The sequence below is a fragment of the Athalia rosae genome, chromosome 6, assembly GCF_917208135.1.
Source record: "Athalia rosae chromosome 6, iyAthRosa1.1, whole genome shotgun sequence".
Taxonomy (NCBI): domain Eukaryota; kingdom Metazoa; phylum Arthropoda; class Insecta; order Hymenoptera; family Athaliidae; genus Athalia; species Athalia rosae.
In genome coordinates, this window is record NC_064031.1 from 3702503 (window position 1) to 3720782 (window position 18280).

Consider the following 18280-nt stretch of genomic DNA (forward strand, 5'->3'; position numbering starts at 1 on the left):
TTATTGCTGAAAGTACCCCACTTGATTAATTATTCATTCAAAAAAACGAGTGGGCTACTTCAAAATGTCAAGTAAAAAATTTTTTTCACATTAGAAAAATTTTCTTTTCTTATAAGTTACCGATTCTGCCTCCATGCTGAGAAAATTGAAAAAAAAATTTTTTCAACCCACCCTAGCCGTTAAGTCCCTGCACTATTATATGCATATGGCGTGTGTGTGATGAGAATATAATTTTTTTTTTATCAAAGTGCATCGTGATGAGATAAAGAGGACAACAAAAAAAAAAAAAAAAAAAAACAAAAAAAGAAGTTACGATATAAAACGAAAAACGATATAACTAAGAGAAAGAAAAAAATTAACCGAAGGGAAGGAAAAAGAACAAACAGCTGGTGGGTTTGGATATAACAAGACGTATAATATAATACAGTTAAAGGAGGTAATGGCCTGCAGTAAGATGTTATGGCTTCTAAATACCTTATTCATAGCCCATAGCCACCACTTTAACCCGTCGTCGCTAGTATAAGCAGAACCCGTAAACTCAAAAAGTGCTTCGAAGGATTTCACCGCATTTCAAGCTGATGCTTGCTTGCTTACCTCTAACCGTACAACTATATAGGTATTTAGGTATTATACACGTATATGTATAAGGTCTGTAAGGGCAACCCACGCGGACGCATCTAAACGACACGTATTTCCGAAGTCGTTATAATCCTCGCGATACTTTCCGCGTGAAGAGAAAAAAAAAGTAGGAAGAAACCCTTATCTCGATTACACTGTGCTACAGATTCCGTGGTCGACGATCTACGGTGAAAGAAATCACGAAGAAAAAGGCCGACGAGATCGTTCGCCAAAATCCAAAATTCATTGAAAGGGCATGCGAATTGTATTTTGAAAATGTAGCGAATGTCGTTTTTTATTGAATAGGAAAAGAGACGATAGTCAGATTTTTTATCATCTTGGAGAGAATTCGACAAAAATCGATCTGCGGCGTACAGATGCTAGTATAATGAGAAAAAGAAAGAAAAAAAAACAGAAACTAATTAACAAACTGGGTACGTAATTATGAGAGGAAAAAACTATCCCCCCACCCCACCCTTGAGGCATGCCCAATCAAGCATGTATAAATTGAAGGCTGCATGAGCATGTTCGATCGTAAGTATAGGTAAATTGTCACATGCCCATACACCTATGTACCGCGTCACATAAATTATTATTATTAATATTATTCACATACGTAAAGAATGTATATAAGCGTACAAGGCATATGAGGTATAACGATATAATATCTAATGCCACGAATCTACCTATGAAATGACAAGGGTTGGAGAGGAAATTTTTTTTTATTGCCCATGAAAGTTGAGTATAATAAAACTATAAGAAAAAGATAAAGGGAAATATTGACCTGCTGTAAATCCGGTCACGTATATTATCGCACATATGCGTTTAGGTACGCGATTCTCGAGTGGGGAAAGAAAAAAAAAAAAAAATGGATGAAATTGAAATAGAGCAAAAAAGTAAAAGTGAAATAAAAATACAATATAGAAGATCGTTACGTACAACCTACTCCGTTCGTGTACGATTATAAAACCTGAAGGGTATAGGTACGTGCATTTTATATCGAGTCTACCGGGTGGGTCGGGATAAAATGAAAGTATGAAAAAAAAATTAAAAAAGATATTCGATGGGTAAGACGTTTGCTTGAATTTACATGTTATTTGTACAGATATAATTACTCAAGCTTTGACCCGTTCGCCTCGAAGGAGTGTAGAAGATGAGAAAGAAGCGAGCGAAATGCGGAGAAGATATGTAAATGAAAAAAAAAAGGGGTGAAGAAGAAATGGGTAGAAGTAAAAGTGAAAAAGCAAATGAAAAAAAAAAAACATGAAATTGAAAAATGGAATAAGAAAGAAGGAGAGAGTGAGGGAGGAAGAAAGAGAGGATGGTATCAAAAAGAGGAGAGTGAAATAAACGAGATGCAAAAGAGGAGAACTTACGGAGAAAGAGAGAGAGAGAGAGAGAGGCAGATGGCGGGATCAGAATCCGCGGGTTCGGGAATATCCTGGCGCGAATTTACAGAGATCCCACAATGCACCACAATAGCGTGCCGAGATGGTTTGCATATGAAAGAGGTCGCGAATGAAGCCAGAGGAGATATGCGTAAAGGTGTCTGCGATGCAGGGTACACACAAACCGAGTATATAGAACGTTGTATACGTATACGCGATACGTACATACGTACATTCGAGGAAAGAGTTACCCCTGCACGCAAAATCATCGCTGCAGAATCGAAACAGCTCCGAAAAACCGATTCCGCAAAAATATATCGAAATCCGTCTCGATAGTTTTCTTTCCTTCGTTGTTCCAGTTCTCATTTTATAAAAATAAAAAAAAATAAATAAAACAAAACGAAAAACCCCAAGATCGAACGAACTTCCAAATTCACACCGGTGGACGAGAAAAAAAAAAACAATATCTTTCGTGGCGAACACAGATAACTGAACAAAAAAATTAATTTCGGCTACATACGTATGTTTTGGGCAGCGAAGATCGTCGAGTGGTGTAAGTTATAAGGTACAAGAGGGTGGCGAGTACGCGGGATATACCTATAGTATATCGGTTGAATGGGGGTAGCTAAGTAGGAAAACTGGGGGTGGAAAGGGTTATACCATCTCGCGTAATGTATTATAAGTGGGAAGGCACTCGTCGAGGTGGTAGGGGGATGGCGTCGCTACCAAACACCGCACACAGATATACGGGCGGTTCACACCTTGGAAAGCTACCCCTGAGCGGCAAGGCCATTCGGCTGGTTCCTTGCACCACCTTTTCACTTTTTGCACCCCTTTTTTTTCACGCCACCCCGTCGTTCCTCCCTTCCAGCTTTTTCAAACCACCACCACCGATACTAACGCTAGGCTCCTGCCGCGAACTGGTCGGCGTATTCAATGCGATCGCACCACTTTCGAAATATCGATAAGAACTTGCCGTATGTATATAAAAGACTTGTGTAGGCGGTATATGGGTTTTATATGGGTTTATATGGTTATCTATGTACTCCCTGTACGTACGTATGTACCGACCGACCCCCGGAAAACGTCTCTTCTTTGTTGGTTGATAGATACCCTCCTCTCCACTCTGACAAAAGGTCAAATATTCGACATGGCAAAGGTTCAATTTGATGCCAATAAGAACCACCGTCGCCCCCCAGTTATTGGGGGTATCCAGGTACACCTAGAGCCGATGGATGTAAAAAAAAATGGAGCAACGCGGAGCTCGAGAGTCGAAGGATAAGAAAAAAAGAAAAAAAAAATGAGATAAAGGAATATACCGTCCTTTATCCATACGAGAATGTGCAATTTGAAGAAATTTACGTTACGACGGATGAGAAATATGGTATTCTAGGGTGCGCGCGGTGCTTCTTACCCCGACGAATTAAACACCGACGATCGCTTTCGCTTCGTGTATAATCGTTCGTTTCGATCCTTCCCTCTTTCGAAACGGGAAGTAAACGTGACTGCGTAGGACGCGAAATAAATCAGGTCGTCTTACCCGACGACGACTCGACGGGTTATCGCCCTTTTCACTTGTGCTTTCGTTTTACACCGTTCACTAAGAAAAGGGTGTGTGAGATTAGGTGGCCTGGATAAAAGCGGACACGAAGGCGATCCTCGCTATCCACGAACACGTCATCACCAACAACGCGAGACTGTCGGTGACTCACAACGACTACAACACCTGGACTCTCAACATTCGCGGTGCCAGGAGGGAGGACCGCGGTGTTTACATGTGTCAGGTCAACACGAACCCGATGAAAAGTCAGGTAAGTCGACGGTCGTATGGCCGAATTTCCAACTGTTCAGTTTCGAGAAAACTCGAGGGGTGAATAAAGAAATCAGATTCGTTCGTTTTTTCTTTTCCTTTTCTTCTATTTTTTTCCCATCAGAGCGCGTATCTGGAGGTTGTAATACCGCCGGACATCGTCTACGAGGAAACTAGCGGCGATTTAATGGTACCGGAGGGTGGCTCGGCCAAGCTAATATGCAAAGCACGGGGTTACCCGAAACCAAAAATTACGTGGAAACGAGAAGATGAAGCTGAAATAATCACGAGGGCTGGTGCGTCGGGAAAGACAAGAAGTTAGTGCCAAAAAGATTTTCTTCGAAACCGTTTAAAGACTCAACTATCAAAAAAACAAAAATTTGAATCCAATCATCTCAATTATAAAAAAATTTAGAATCCAATTTTTTAGTGCGTAAAAATTTGTTGGAAAAGATTTGAAAGAATTTTAATTCACGCTGCTCTTAACCATGCGTTGTAATTTCTGCAATTCGTTATCGTCTCTTTCCTTTTGTTTATTTGTTTATTACCTTTTTTTTTTGTTTTTACAGCGCCTTCGGCCGAGGGTGAAATTCTCACGTTGTCTAAAGTAACGAGGAGTGAAATGGGCGCATATCTTTGCATAGCCGCAAACGGAGTACCACCATCTGTCAGCAAACGCATTATGCTGCACGTTCATTGTGGGTAAAACCTTGAAAATGAAAAGAACAAAAATGATATTACTTAAATACATTTGCATACGGTGCGCATCATTATCAATAACTTTCGCAGGACTTCCATATCCGTTCTCCCCCCCACCGTTTCAATTTTCTAATACGCGCGTTCGACTTCCTTGATTCTTTTTCCTTCGTCACTTTTATTGGATAGAAAGAAAAGCTCTGAAGCTCGGTGTGAAGGAACAAAAAAAAAAAAGGTGTTTCAACTGTAGAATCGTACAACGAGAAAGAGAAAAAAATATATATATGAAAATAATCAAGTACATTTATGAAATGCATACGTATGAAGGAAAAGCGTGAACCGCATATCGTATACCAGACCATATTTCCGGGCACGTCTCCAGGCTAGTTACTAAAAGTTCCGCGATGTAACTTGGTTTTGCAGAGTCTCTCTACTCTTTGTCTATACTTCGTATCTAGGTTCTATGACGTCGAATGTATAAATACAACACGCCCTTTCAAAGTACCAACGACGGTGTGGATACCCTTGGACGATGATAATGAAAATTGAAAAAGTAAATGTAACGAACGAAAAAAAAAAGAGGGAAAGAAAAATTAAAGATACTACCAACCCTTGCAGGTTTCCATGAGAGTCGAGGTTTTTATTCATTTAATCCGGTGAGGGTGGCGGTAGGAAGGAGACGGGGGATGAAAAAAGGATAAGGAGGGTAAGAAACGAACGTCTCAAAATCAACAGAATTTCACCGCGGGCGCACAAGTTTAAAAAGAGGTTCGAGAAAAAGGTTCGGAGGGGCTCTTGCAGAGTCACGACTCGCCGATATAACGGCAAACTGGAACGATTGGACGAAAGGAAAAAAAAAATATATATAATTATAATAACAGTAATAGTAGTAAAAAAAAAAAAAATAGAAAAAGGAAAGTGAAATTAACCAACCAAAATCGTCGACGTCGTCTCATTTCGCGATAAAGGAAAGAAGCTCTAAAATTAACGCGACTCATTTTCGAAGTGGAGAGGAAAACACTTTTCTTCTTTTTATCTTTTTTTCATTTTCATTTTACTACCAACGAAAATCGTGTACATGCTAAAACTGATTTGAAATTCAATTTTCTTTCTCTCTTTTTTTTTTTTTTTTTTTCTTTAATGGAGTAATTTGCGGGATTATTTTCTAGATTGGGAAATATTGTTATATCGTACCCCCGGTAAAACCGCCCTAATTACTAAGGAGAAGCTGAAGAACCGAGTTAACGGCAATCCGTGAAGGAGGTGAAATAAAAGTAGTGAACATTATCTCGAAAAAACTGATTTTGAAAGTAAAAGTTGATCGAAAAAATTTGTCGAGTCATCGGAGAACTCTCAATATCTTATCAGAATTTTCTCATACAGAACTTGAATGGAGATTCAGGGAATACCCGTCGTGATTGAGTCAGTAAAAATTACACGGAAGAAAACGTGGGTGAAATTGAGATTGAAATTGAAAATGAAAATAAGCTATCTCTCGCATAGTTCTCGATACACACGGGGTACAAATAAATTAGATTTATGTGATACATTATACACAACCTCACACGAGATAGGAGAGGTCGTATCTTCAGGCGACACGTGCTTAACGAAGAAGAAAGAAAACTTTTCTTTTCTCCGTATTAAATTTCCATGCCACAACTTCGCAGCGTGGAATTAAAAAAGAAAAAGGATTAAACATAAAAAAAAAAGAAAAAGAAAAATTGGCCCACCTCTCTCTACGCTAGTTTTTACCTACCCAGTGGGAATAGTTCCCGCAGTTATACTCTCGTTACATCACACGCTGTGTAACTATCGTCTATGCACAGGGTAGCTCAAAAAATCAAAAAAAAAAAGGTGAATTTCGGAAATCTTAGAACTTAGAAATCTCGGAAATTTTAGCACAGATACGGTGAATATTATTTAACAGCAACTGTGGAAAAAAAAGGGAGAGAGAAAATAGGAGAAAAAGGATGAACAGGAGAAAAAAAATGTATTTATAATTTTTTTTCCGCAAGAAAGATGGGTCGAAAGAATGAAAGAAAAAAGAAAGAGTGGTTTCTGTCGCTGTGTCTTTTTTCGTCCTCACTTCCGCTTCTTTTTCTCGGTAACCAACTCGACGGCACACCCTTTTCCCCTTGCATTTTCCAGTTTCCATTTTTCAGCTCCTCCCCAGTTTCTCAGTTTTTATAGCACCGGCAACGAAATTCATCCCCCCCTCTCACCTCGTTAGTCGGACGAAATAAAGGTGAGGAGATCGACGACGGGAATCTAGAAAATAACGCGAGACTGCAATTCAGGACCACGTAGGTATACCCGGTGTACTCGAGATATCCCAGTCGTTGCCTACCTCAAAAAAAGAATTCTCTAATTTCCAATTTCGTTGATCGATCGGAATTCGATGCATCGTCACGAAATGGCCGTGACGAATGAATTCGAAAAAGGATTTCTATTTAGTTTTCCGAAAAATAGCCGTCGGCTTGTAGTTTGCGATCGCGAAGAAAAAAAGCAAAAAGAAACGAGACTAGAGTTGGGAAAAAGTGCGAAAGAGGGTGATTTTTATTTAGTTTTGTCTTCAATGCGCGACCAGAACGACTATGCCATAGAAAGTCATAGACAAAAGGGTTGGTTTTGAAAGGGAGTGCGAAAAGAGGAGGAAAGAAATAAATAAACATAGATTAAAAAAAACATTCGCAGTCATGTACGTCGCATTATCGTATAAGAAACGCAACGACCGCGGCGACGTTGCAGACAAGCGATATCCATCGCGAAAAGATATATATAAAACTTGGGTAGGAAGTGTGTGGCGAGGGGTGAAACTATATAAACAGAAAAGGCTTCCTCCTCTTTACTTCCTCACTTCCTTCCTTCCTTCCTTCCTTCCGTTTCATCCTTCTTTTCTTATATTTCTTTTGCATAATTTTGCGGTACCAACGCGCGCGTTGTAAAAGAAGGGGGGTGAGACGAGGGGCGAGATGCTTTGAGGGTATATACGTATATATATTATATTATATTATATACTACGAGCTTGCGGAAAGGCCAAGCGGCGTGGGAGAGAGGGAGAAAGTGAGGAAAAAAGAATGAAAACAGAAAAAAATAAAAATAAAAATAAAATAAAAAAAAGGAGAGGCGCGGAGGTCGAGATGGTGATGGAGGGTGGAAAAAGTGGGGTTGAAATGTGGAAAGGAGTAGCGCGAAAGGAAATAAAGAGAAAAAGTATGAGAGAAAAAAAAAACAAAAAAAAAGAGGTGAAATGAAATAAAAAAAAATGGCAAGAGAAAAATGAAGAAGGAAAAAAAAAAAAATTAAAGTAAAATACTGCTTAAATAACAGTACGAATGGAGCAGGAAGAGAGAGGGTGGAGGGCGTAGTGTAGAGCGAATAGCGTAGAACCGTTGAAAGGCGAGATAATAAAATTACACTTGGGGCGATATACCTCGATGTGAAGTGAGGTTGGGTTAGCGACTTGACGAGTTCCCTGAACCGACTTTCTTCGCAGAAAAACCGCGCACACCGCACAGACTCTGTATATATACTTTCGAGGCGAGCCCGCGACCGATATAAATTTGGGGGAGGAGAAAAAAACGATCGAGATTTTCCGAAAATTTTCGAAACTATGTCGAATATCGTCAGGACTGATATTCAATTTATTTCATCCCCTATAATACGTGGGATTCTCCCATTCCTTTCTTCGCATTCTTCTCAAAAACTGTTACAAAAAAAAAAAAAAAAAAGTCGATGAATAAAATTTTTCCTCCCAATTTGCCTCATCTTGTATTCACGTCCGCAAAATCTTTCGAAAGTTCGAGTAACTTTTGAGGGATTGAAATTTATTTTGTTTTTTCTCCAGTCACCGTTCCAATGCGACGCGAATTTAAGAACGCGTCTTGTTTTACAGTTTGACCACATTTGAATCCGTCCCGAATCCTCTGTGTAGTTTGCCGGCCCTTCTCTGCCCCTCGGTTATTCCTTCGACCGCAGCCAAACCATGTCAATGAAAATTTCGGCCCTGGCCGGCTTATTCCGCGAACCGCAATCGCATCAACTTAACGAAATCCCAGCCCATTAGCCGAGGATTCTTCTTCCGTCTCTTTTTCGTTCCGTTGTTTCTATACGTGATACTCTTCTTTCAGAAAATGTTGATCATTTCGGAGAGGAATACGCGAAACTGGTAGCCTGTGATTTTCGAAATTTGCAAAACTCAATTTCGTGGCTAATCGTTACGGCAATTAAAACTGACCACGACGATGCAAGTTGTACAGATTAATCACGGCGTCCAAATGTAACCCGTATACGCGAACCCATCTTTCTTTTCCGCGAATTTAGCTCAGCGAAGATCCGCTTAAGCCAGTTATACGGCTTTGGAAATCCTCCCTTTTCCACCACCGAGCACAATTTAACCGCACCACGATATCGCTGAGGGGGGTAACGACGCGTCGCGAGTATTTCGATCGTTTCCTAATAAGGGAAGAATAAGAAAGGGAAGAAAACGGAAAGATGCAAATTCGCATGGATTGCAAAAAGAGAAAATAAGAGATTGAAACGTTTATAAACGTAATTTTCATCCAAGTAAAACCGAGTCGATCTTCGATCCCTCAATTTATCACGCTCCAGGTGGGCGGTTTCGTCGCTCCGGACGGATCGAATTTCTCGTACAATTTTCCGACCAGGTTACAACCATATCCGCGATTCTCGCTGATGAAAATACGTCATTAAAAAGCGTCGTACAAATTTTCATTTTACACGGTGAAAATTTTCACGTGTTTCGTCGACCTCCGATCACCGAACCCTCCTCCCCCCCCCCCTCCCCAAAAAATGTTCATCACCCTTTGACAAATTAGGGTAAATATTGAGAAACGTGTAACCCGGACTTACGAGCGGTGAAAACCAATTGATTTATGTCCGTAACTGACGATTGGTATAGGTATGCGGTTCTCGCTTTGGATAACATCACCCGAGTGGCCCGAAAGTTTTAATTGGTCGTCGGTGACAAATATATAGGCTACGTTTTTTTTTGTTTTTTTTTTTAATCATTTCTGCTTTCGGACGTCCTCATTTTTTCACTCAACTACCGTAGGTCTGTGGCATTTTGTGCTTTGAATTTAGAGAGAGAGAGAGAAAAACAAACAGCGAGATCGGGAAGATCACGAGAAGCCTGGAGGGGGTTGACTTTTTATTTTCAATCACATTCCAGTTCATCCGATGGTCCAAGTTCCGAATCAGCTGGTTGGAGCCCCGCCGGGAACGGACGTGACGCTTTCTTGTCAAGTGGAAGCCTCTCCGAAGGCGATAAACTACTGGACAAGAGAGAGCGGTAAAAACCCTATGAAATAATGAAAGTATAGATTAATAAATAATTCACAGGCTCCCGAACAACGAGATTAAAAAGTTTGAAATCCGATCGATATCCAGGCTATACTGCCGCTGTCAGTCTCAGGAAATAAAAATAACTACAAATAAAGCGTTAAAATTCCTTACGCAGAAAAACACCTGATTGATTGCCGATCGGATTTTATTAAAACTTTTATCCATTCCGCGCCTCGTTCACGAGAGTCTTTTTTTCCACAGCGGTTCGAATAATTCACTTCCGTTTTTTTTTCTTTCTTTTTTTTCTTTTTTTTGGTTTCACTCTTTTCAAAATAACGTAATTATCGTACCGCGGGTGAAATTACTCCGGCGATTATTTTTCTAGCCAAATAAAGGCCATCCCGATTATCCGTAACGCTTCCTATTTTTTTTTTTTCCACGGTGTTTCAGGTGAGATGATAATCAGCAATAGTAAATACACCATGACGGAGACGTCGACGTCGGTATACAGCGTCTTGATGAGGCTCGTTATCCGTAATTTGCACAAACCAGATTTAGGTGGTTACAAGTGCATATCCAAAAACTCCATCGGAGATGCGGAGAACAGCATTCGTCTTTACGGTAAGAAGAGAAAGAAATCTAAAATTCGCCTCCATGTTTCTGACGATTTTTCACCCTCAGGAATTACTTCCCATTATCGTTAGCGGCGTACGCGAGGATCTATGGCAATAGTGATCGGGCGTTATATTTCGTCTCGTTTATTTTTCGTCTCCCTTCTTTTTTTTTTTATCTTTAGTTTTGCGAGAAACCCGATACCCCCCAGACCTTAGCGACTCGACCCCCTTCGTTCGGGGTGTAACGGAACGATCACCTGCTGCTGCTGCTGCTGCTGCTGGTGCTGCTAAGAGTCACGCGATCAGATAGTAGCGTAGCGTAAGATCGCGAATCAGCAGGAAGTGGAAATGCATTATGGGAGAGGGTGAGTGAAAAATGTACGCGATGTAAGCCCGTTAAAAACCGCAGAAGAACCACCTCGTGCAGTCGAGGTAGTACCTCCGGTGGCTGAACTACCGTAATCCAAGGAACCAAAATTTCCGTATTTCCAATCCACTTTTCGAACAAAGATCCGAAATTACGCACACGCTCCGACGAGAAGATATATATAAATTTTCCCCGGATATCCGTCACGTGATTTTCCCCATCCTTCGATCGATTCAACCTTCTTTCGGACCGTGTTGCATTACAGGGGGTGAGCTCAGATACATCTATACCTCCGTGTGGCCAGAAGAACGAAACAATATCTCCGGCCCCCTTTCATCCCCGCGTTGTTCGGGTGGTATTAGTTATCGTTTATCAAACAGACCGCGGCAAGGCGGTCCGAGTCAAGGGCCGCGAAGAGAAGGAGCGTGCCGTAGCGGGCCGGAGAGGCTGAACAAGATAGGAACGAAGTTTGGGGGTAGGGGAAAGGTCGGGGTTGGACGAGGGCAGACAAAACGCCAAAAAGCCGGGAATTGGGTGAGCCATATGTTGCCAGACATGATCGATAAAAGTACGCCAAGTGTTATCAGCGCTAAACTGCTAGTTCTGCCAGCTATGCAGCACCGGCGATGCCATCACCCTCCTTTATATATATATATATATATACGTATTGTGTACCAGATGACGCCTGTCGACGTTTTCCAGATAAGAAAAATTGCCGTTTTTTCAACCGACTGTCGCCTATTTCATATTATATTTCCGCGCTCCCCGAATCTTCTCGCGAACCGAGTCCAAAATTATCACCGCTTCGGAGCGATTGGGCGCCAATTATTTCGCCGTTTCAATCCTGAACCGGAGACTATCGATTTCCCGAATACCGAAAACACGTCGATCTGCTCCGCGCGGCTTTTTTCTTCAATTTTTTTTTTTTTCTCTTTCAATTTTCCACCCGCGTATCCGGCGAACTTCGCCCACCGCGCGTTACTCCGTGAAATGCATAAAAATCTCATTTCGGAGAATTTCGCTTAAGAAAGTTGCGCACCTCGTGGCCCTGTAAAGTAGGCACCCTTTGTCGTCTGGTTTCAGACATGGAGCTACCGAAGCATCCAAAAAAGCACGGAGATCGAAGGGGTGGCCTCGACGACGGCTCGGACTTGAGTAACGAACGGGATCACAGACTGAACCACGTCTTCCAAGGTTCCTTGAGGGAAACCGGCTCGACTATCGAGTCGCCGACTGACGAGGATTACGCCACGGCGGCTACCACGGGGAGGACAAATTTTAATCAAACCTTGGCAATTATTTATGTATTATCGTTACTATCCCTACGTTCGTTTCTTCGAGTCTGAAGAGACAGGGAAACGGAGAAGCAAAAAAAAAAAACAAAAATAAATTCACCCTCTTTCGTGGTGCGTGAGGAAAAAAGGGAAGAACACAAAATTGCGTTCTTTTCTTTTTTCCTTCTTCGTATCATTCCTGGTGTAATTATACGTGTTCCTTTTTTACGTTTCATTTTTTCTCCATGTACATAAAAAGGTACAGAATACATTCGACCCCTTAGCCTAACGAATAACGATCGCTACGATAATTATTTATTAATAACTGTTGCTTCCGCTTAGAAAAACAAATATACAATAGTCGTAATAATGATAATAATAATAATATAAGATAAACCAACTAATGTAAATAACGTAAATAATATATATTATCGATCAAAAAGATTGCTTACGCGACATGTACATAGGGTGATTGAACTTTTCATTGCGCTTGTTTTTTTTTTTTTCGTCTTTCGAGAGGTGAAAATGAACTGAAAATCTGTAGTAGAACTAAAGAGAAAGAAAAAAAATCAATATCCTATTAATTTCCGGTAATTTATTTATACTACCGCATAAAACTTCGAGGTTAACACGATTTCTTTTTCTTCTTCATTTTATTTTTTTTTTCTTCTCCGCTTTTGCTTTTTAATGAAACTTTCTTTACCACGCCACGACCGAAAAAGGGAAAAAGTAACGAACGAACAAATAAATGAAGAAGTGTACGTATAATAAGCGTTAAGTGTGCTCTCGTGAATTTTAAGGTACACGTGATAAAGTGAGGATAAAATTTAGCGAGTGATACCTCGAGACCGTTATAAACAGCTATTATATGTACCTACACAGTACACAGGATTTAACGCGGTTTACATAACGGGAAGAAAGTTAATTATATTTACAAACGACTTGGGCTAAACGTTATCCTTAATATTAAACGGATATCAATCGCCCGCGGGACGATATTCGCAGCCTTCGAATTTTCTCCTTCGTTTTATTCGTCCATTTGTTTATTTGTTTGTTTTTTTTTTCCAACGTCCGACGATAAAATTTTTAGAGAATTTCTTCTCCTCTCCTTTTCGAAACGTCCCGTGCACCACATCGCGCATGTAATGCGAGATCGCAGCTGGATGAGGAAAAAGTGAAAAGTGAAAGTGAAAGGAAAGGAAAGGAAAGGAAAAACGAGAAGCGAAGGGTAAGAGGGAAAATAGAAAAAGAAGTAGTGATTTTTTTTTTTTTTCTCTCTTCTCGAGGAAGAAAAGGTTGACAATGGGCAACTGCTCACTGTTCAGCGGCTGAGGTGAAAGTGGGCATGGGTACAGTTAGAGATGCGGAAGAATATAATGGCGACCGGACTTATGCTATACGTATACCGCTTGTGTAAGGGAGGGTTCAAAAGTTCGGTATGGTACACGGTGCTTAGTTACCCACCGCAACCTTTAACGCGGTAGGGAAATTTTTCGAAAAGGTTCCAATATTCCAAGGCGCCATGGGGTTTCTCCAGATCCTCGTTCCTCTCACTTTCGTACACGAATCCTATGTACATACGAGGGTACAATACGTATATTCTTCACGTCGCGGGTTCCGAACGAAATAAAAAAATAATTCCCACACGCGTTATGTACATACGATTATAAACGAATGAGAGTTTGTTCGAATCCACTCTTTTTTTCTTCTTTTCATTTATTCGTTCGTGTAAACATAAAACAAACTTTGATCGGGTTTTTTACCCCTCTTTTTTTTTTCCTTTTTTCTTCTCGGCATCTCGATCCGCGAATGAAACGTCAAAAAAAAAAAAAAAAAAGAGATAAAAAAAATTGGCTCGCTTTTCGGGATTGACCCGTATTATGTATATTAATGTGGGTATGAAATTTTAGCCTTTGGCAGATGAAAGAGAGAAAATGAAAAAATGAAAAAAATTATTTCCCTTACGTATATGATATTATAACGGGAAGCCGAAGGTTGTGTGTACCAGCCAAATTAATGTTCAGTTGTTTGAAAAAGGTAACGGTCTCGTTTTATTACACTTGAACGTATATGGAATTCGAAAAAGCGATTCAAAATCCGCGATTAATGAACGGAAATTCGAATTTTTTTTAAACGAAACAAGATAAGAATAAAGAAAAAAGAATAAGAATCGAATATTATATAGATACATATGAATGATGAATCTTTGCATATCCCATGACCATATCAGTTCTCATTAATGATTATCTAATGGTGCCAAAGATTGAAAAAATAGGAGAAATCGAAATTTTGTGGAACAGAATAAAGCTGGCCATCGAAAAACGTTCCAATAAAATTAGATCGATCTTTGTCGATAATTGTATAAAATCTGTTCTTTGTTACGCACGTCACACACGAAAAATTCTTCAATATCATTTTCAGATCCAAGAAAGTAAAAGTGTTTCAACTCTTATTTCTTATGACCGAATTTCATTCTCAATTTGTTCGTACAAAAATACATATATATTTACGTATGTGGTCACGTTTACTCGATACATAGAATTTTTAGTACGACCTCTTGTCAATTGTAAATATACATACATGAATTATACACTACATACATAGGTAATGATATAAAAATGCAATATACACACCCATAACACATAAATTAAATGGATTAATCGAATAAGAGTGAGTGATATTTTCTCAATTTTATTGCAAGCTTCATTACAATGACCAAAAAACTAAAAAAGAAATGAACCTCCAGAATGAAGAGAAACAATTTTTTCGTTCTTCTTCCAAATTTATTTATGGAATTTTTGGATCTCACAGTTGTCAGCTGGGTGACGACAAAAAAAATTAAAAAAGACGAGCAAATAATTTGTTGTGTTTCCTTGTAGGTTGAAAAATATTATTAACATTGTTATTATTATTAATTATCATTATTACAGAGGTTGGATAATTTAATTACTACGAGTAAAATACATTATATATATATATACATATATATTATAAATAAATTATATGTATACTATTATATATGGTAATATATTATTGAAGTTACACATGAAAAATTGTTGATGTAGGTGTTTATGATGGTTAAAATTATGCATACACATATAATAGGTATTATGTATAAACAATTCAGTACATACGATATTATATGATGCGTATAAAATATATATGTACAATTATATCATACTTGTATAAAATGATGATAAGCTATTGGAAAGCAAAGCAAGTAGTTGAATATTTTGTGCCGTAGAAATTTGTTGATAACCAAATTATATAATGCATAGATAATTAAGAGATATAAAATGAAAAACCAAGACGAGAGAGAGAAAAAATATTACAGTTAAGACGACTCTCCGAACTGTTACGAAATGTTACATAATATAAGACGATCATTTTTGTACCCTTACTTAAGAAAGAAAAAAGCAGAAAAAAAGGAGGAAGAAAGGAAAATAAAAACCAAAACGAAACCCACCCATCCCTGACCCACCCTAAGGAAAAGGAACCCCAATTCGGTTTCAAGATTGATGACTGTCTGGCGATCTTTGAAATAATTTCAACTGAAAAATCAAAAAATAGAGATCCGAAAAATGAACTAAAAAATAAAAAGAACGATGTAATTTAAGTATAAGTTCTTGTATAAAGTTCGGAAAGTGTTTCTTGTTTAACGAAGAAACTGCTGGGCGGCCGGAGGGCTGTGATGGTGGGGGAGAACCAGGAAACCTTTGCAAGGTCGTAGCTTTATTAGATAGCGTCAAGCAGCACGCGGCGGGAAAATTAAAAGTAAACACCAGCAAACAACTCGAAACTACGTTCGTTCGTTCGTTCGTTCGTTCGTCGATGAAAATATATAATGATATTAGAGAAGACGTTTTGTGGTGAAAGAAAATTTTAAACGATTTCTCAACGGAGGTACTTCAAAAGGCGACTTAGATTGAATTAGTTTGATGATAGAAGGAAATAGAAACTTGCGAAATATATTCACGTAACTCTTACGGCAATTATTCTATCCTGGAACATGAAAGTTTTTTCGTTGAAATCAAATTTTATCCGTTGAATTTTCAATTCCCACAAATGTGAAATCAAAATACACGAGTCACCTTATCGAACTTGTAAGATTCGTTGGTTATTGCGTTCAATTAGGAGCACAAAGGAGATAAGGAGAACAGAAAAAAAAAACTAAAATTATCCGTCGCGACGAGACTCTCTCAAATTGGAAAATAAATCATAGAGTGAATTTGAAGTTATGTGAATTTGAGTGAACAATGAATAATGGAAAGAAATTAAAATATATACATAAATATATATATACAAAAAAATGAAATGTTGATAAATAATTAATTAAAACGGTGATAGGGTTGCGTATAAAGTATATATGATAAAAATAAAGTTGAATAACATTTGATATTATTTCAATATAAATGAGTTACGAAGATAAATTGTGAGTGGAATAAGTTGTAGATCATTCGCCACATATACCTAGATACATTATGTTATATAAATTATTTCAAATGAAAAGATATATAAACAAAAAAAAAAATTAATAAACGAAATAAAAGGAAAGAGAAAGGAAGTCAGCAAAAGTGGCACCTGGCTACATCGTTGAATACTAATTAACAAATTAATTTATTAAAAGGAAGAAGAGAAATAAAAAGTAAAAAATAGAGGAAAGGAGAGGAAAAAAAATTCGGCGAGCCCTGTGTATAATAATTAAGTAAGTATAATATAATCATAAATCGTCACAGCTGGATTATTCGAATCAATTAATCCTCGCCATCACTGTTGTATAATATAAATTTAATATATATGTAATTATTATGTAATAAATTGATGAATTTTATTTTCTTTCAATTTTCTCAAAACAAGAACAGAGAGAACAAAAAATATATTGAATGAAAAAAGACAAATAAATAATAGGAGAAGAGAGGAAAAAGAAACTATATTTAAAAAGAAAAGAAAAAACCAGCAACTGTTACTAAAAATATGTAACCCAACCTCAATATGCAGTCCGCGTGTAAAACAATAATAATTAGAGGTTGATTTTTTTACCGATGAAGAAAAAGAATTAAAAAAAAAAAAAAATCTTTCATATTTTAATAATCATGAAAAGAAAAGAACAAAAAATAATAATATTAATAGCAAATAATAAAATAACGCCCGATTTGATGTATAATAATTAAATTCATGTAAAGTTATGGAAAATTGCAGATACATAAAGACTAGCTAGCTACCCCTGATTAATCAATAGTTTAACTATTGTTTGAAAAAATGAATAGATAAAATAAACCACTGAAAAATATCGGACAATTATCAAACTATAATATAGGTATAGTGAAAAAACGCCTAGAAATGTTATGACATAGGTAATATATAAATATGAATAAACTAAGAAGAGACAGAAAATAAAACGAATGAATAATGGAAAAAAAAAATCGCACACACTGTACAATAATCATGCCATTATTATTACATATATATAAATATGTAACTGTAATAATTATCGTAATTGTATACACTGTCCCCGCATAATCATATGTTATCGCATAATGTATACATATTCTATACATATACACACATATATATATATATATACATACCACATAATTGTAACAAAAATCGTAATACCTAATTGTATCTATATACCCACCCGCTGAATTTACAAGAAAAAAAAAGAAACCAAAAAAAAAAAAAAAAAAACGAACACCCCGAAAGCAGAGGAAAGAATGGAAAGGGAAAAGAAAATTTATGCTCACACGATGTACACTTATAAAATTTAATATAATACACAGCTCATACGAAACATGACTAATGAAAAGTAAAAGTAAAAGCAAACAGATGAATTTAAACGGATAAGAAAACTATAGCGAAACGAATGAATATGAATAAAATGATCAATGTAATTCTAAATACCGTCTATTCAATGATTCGTATTCTACAGCTGTACGTCTTCCAATATCCTATTCTACCTTCGGACCATTCGTTCCCAATTCGTTCCTAATGATGTTATTGGCGATAATCGTCTGTGTAACGTAGTTCGATTTCACGTACCAGCGATGAAATTGTTACAATTATCCTACGACGCGTTTAATAATCGATCAAATATACACCCGACAGTTTAATTAACCCGAGGACAATAATGACAACGACGACAATCGTTTGAGTTAATGACTCCAGTGAAGAGGGTACGTTCGTCAGATCGTGACAACACGACCGCAGTA

The 18280-nt window shown here is 37.9% G+C and overlaps 1 protein-coding gene across 3 annotated transcripts in view; it reads left to right on the forward strand.

The window, feature by feature from the left end:
• Positions 1 to 17969, forward strand: part of LOC105686036 (lachesin-like) — a 66363-nt gene extending 48394 nt beyond the window's left edge. For all 3 annotated transcript variants that reach the window (XM_048656466.1, XM_048656467.1, XM_048656468.1), the window contains 6 exons: positions 3632 to 3817; positions 3941 to 4133; positions 4386 to 4514; positions 9704 to 9823; positions 10267 to 10437; positions 11881 to 17969. In XM_048656466.1, the coding sequence (XP_048512423.1) occupies positions 3632 to 3817; positions 3941 to 4133; positions 4386 to 4514; positions 9704 to 9823; positions 10267 to 10437; positions 11881 to 12143 (1062 nt within the window). In that variant the 3' untranslated portion in view covers positions 12144 to 17969. The remainder of the gene's footprint in view (positions 1 to 3631; positions 3818 to 3940; positions 4134 to 4385; positions 4515 to 9703; positions 9824 to 10266; positions 10438 to 11880) is intronic.
• The last annotated feature ends 311 nt before the right edge of the window (positions 17970 to 18280 follow it).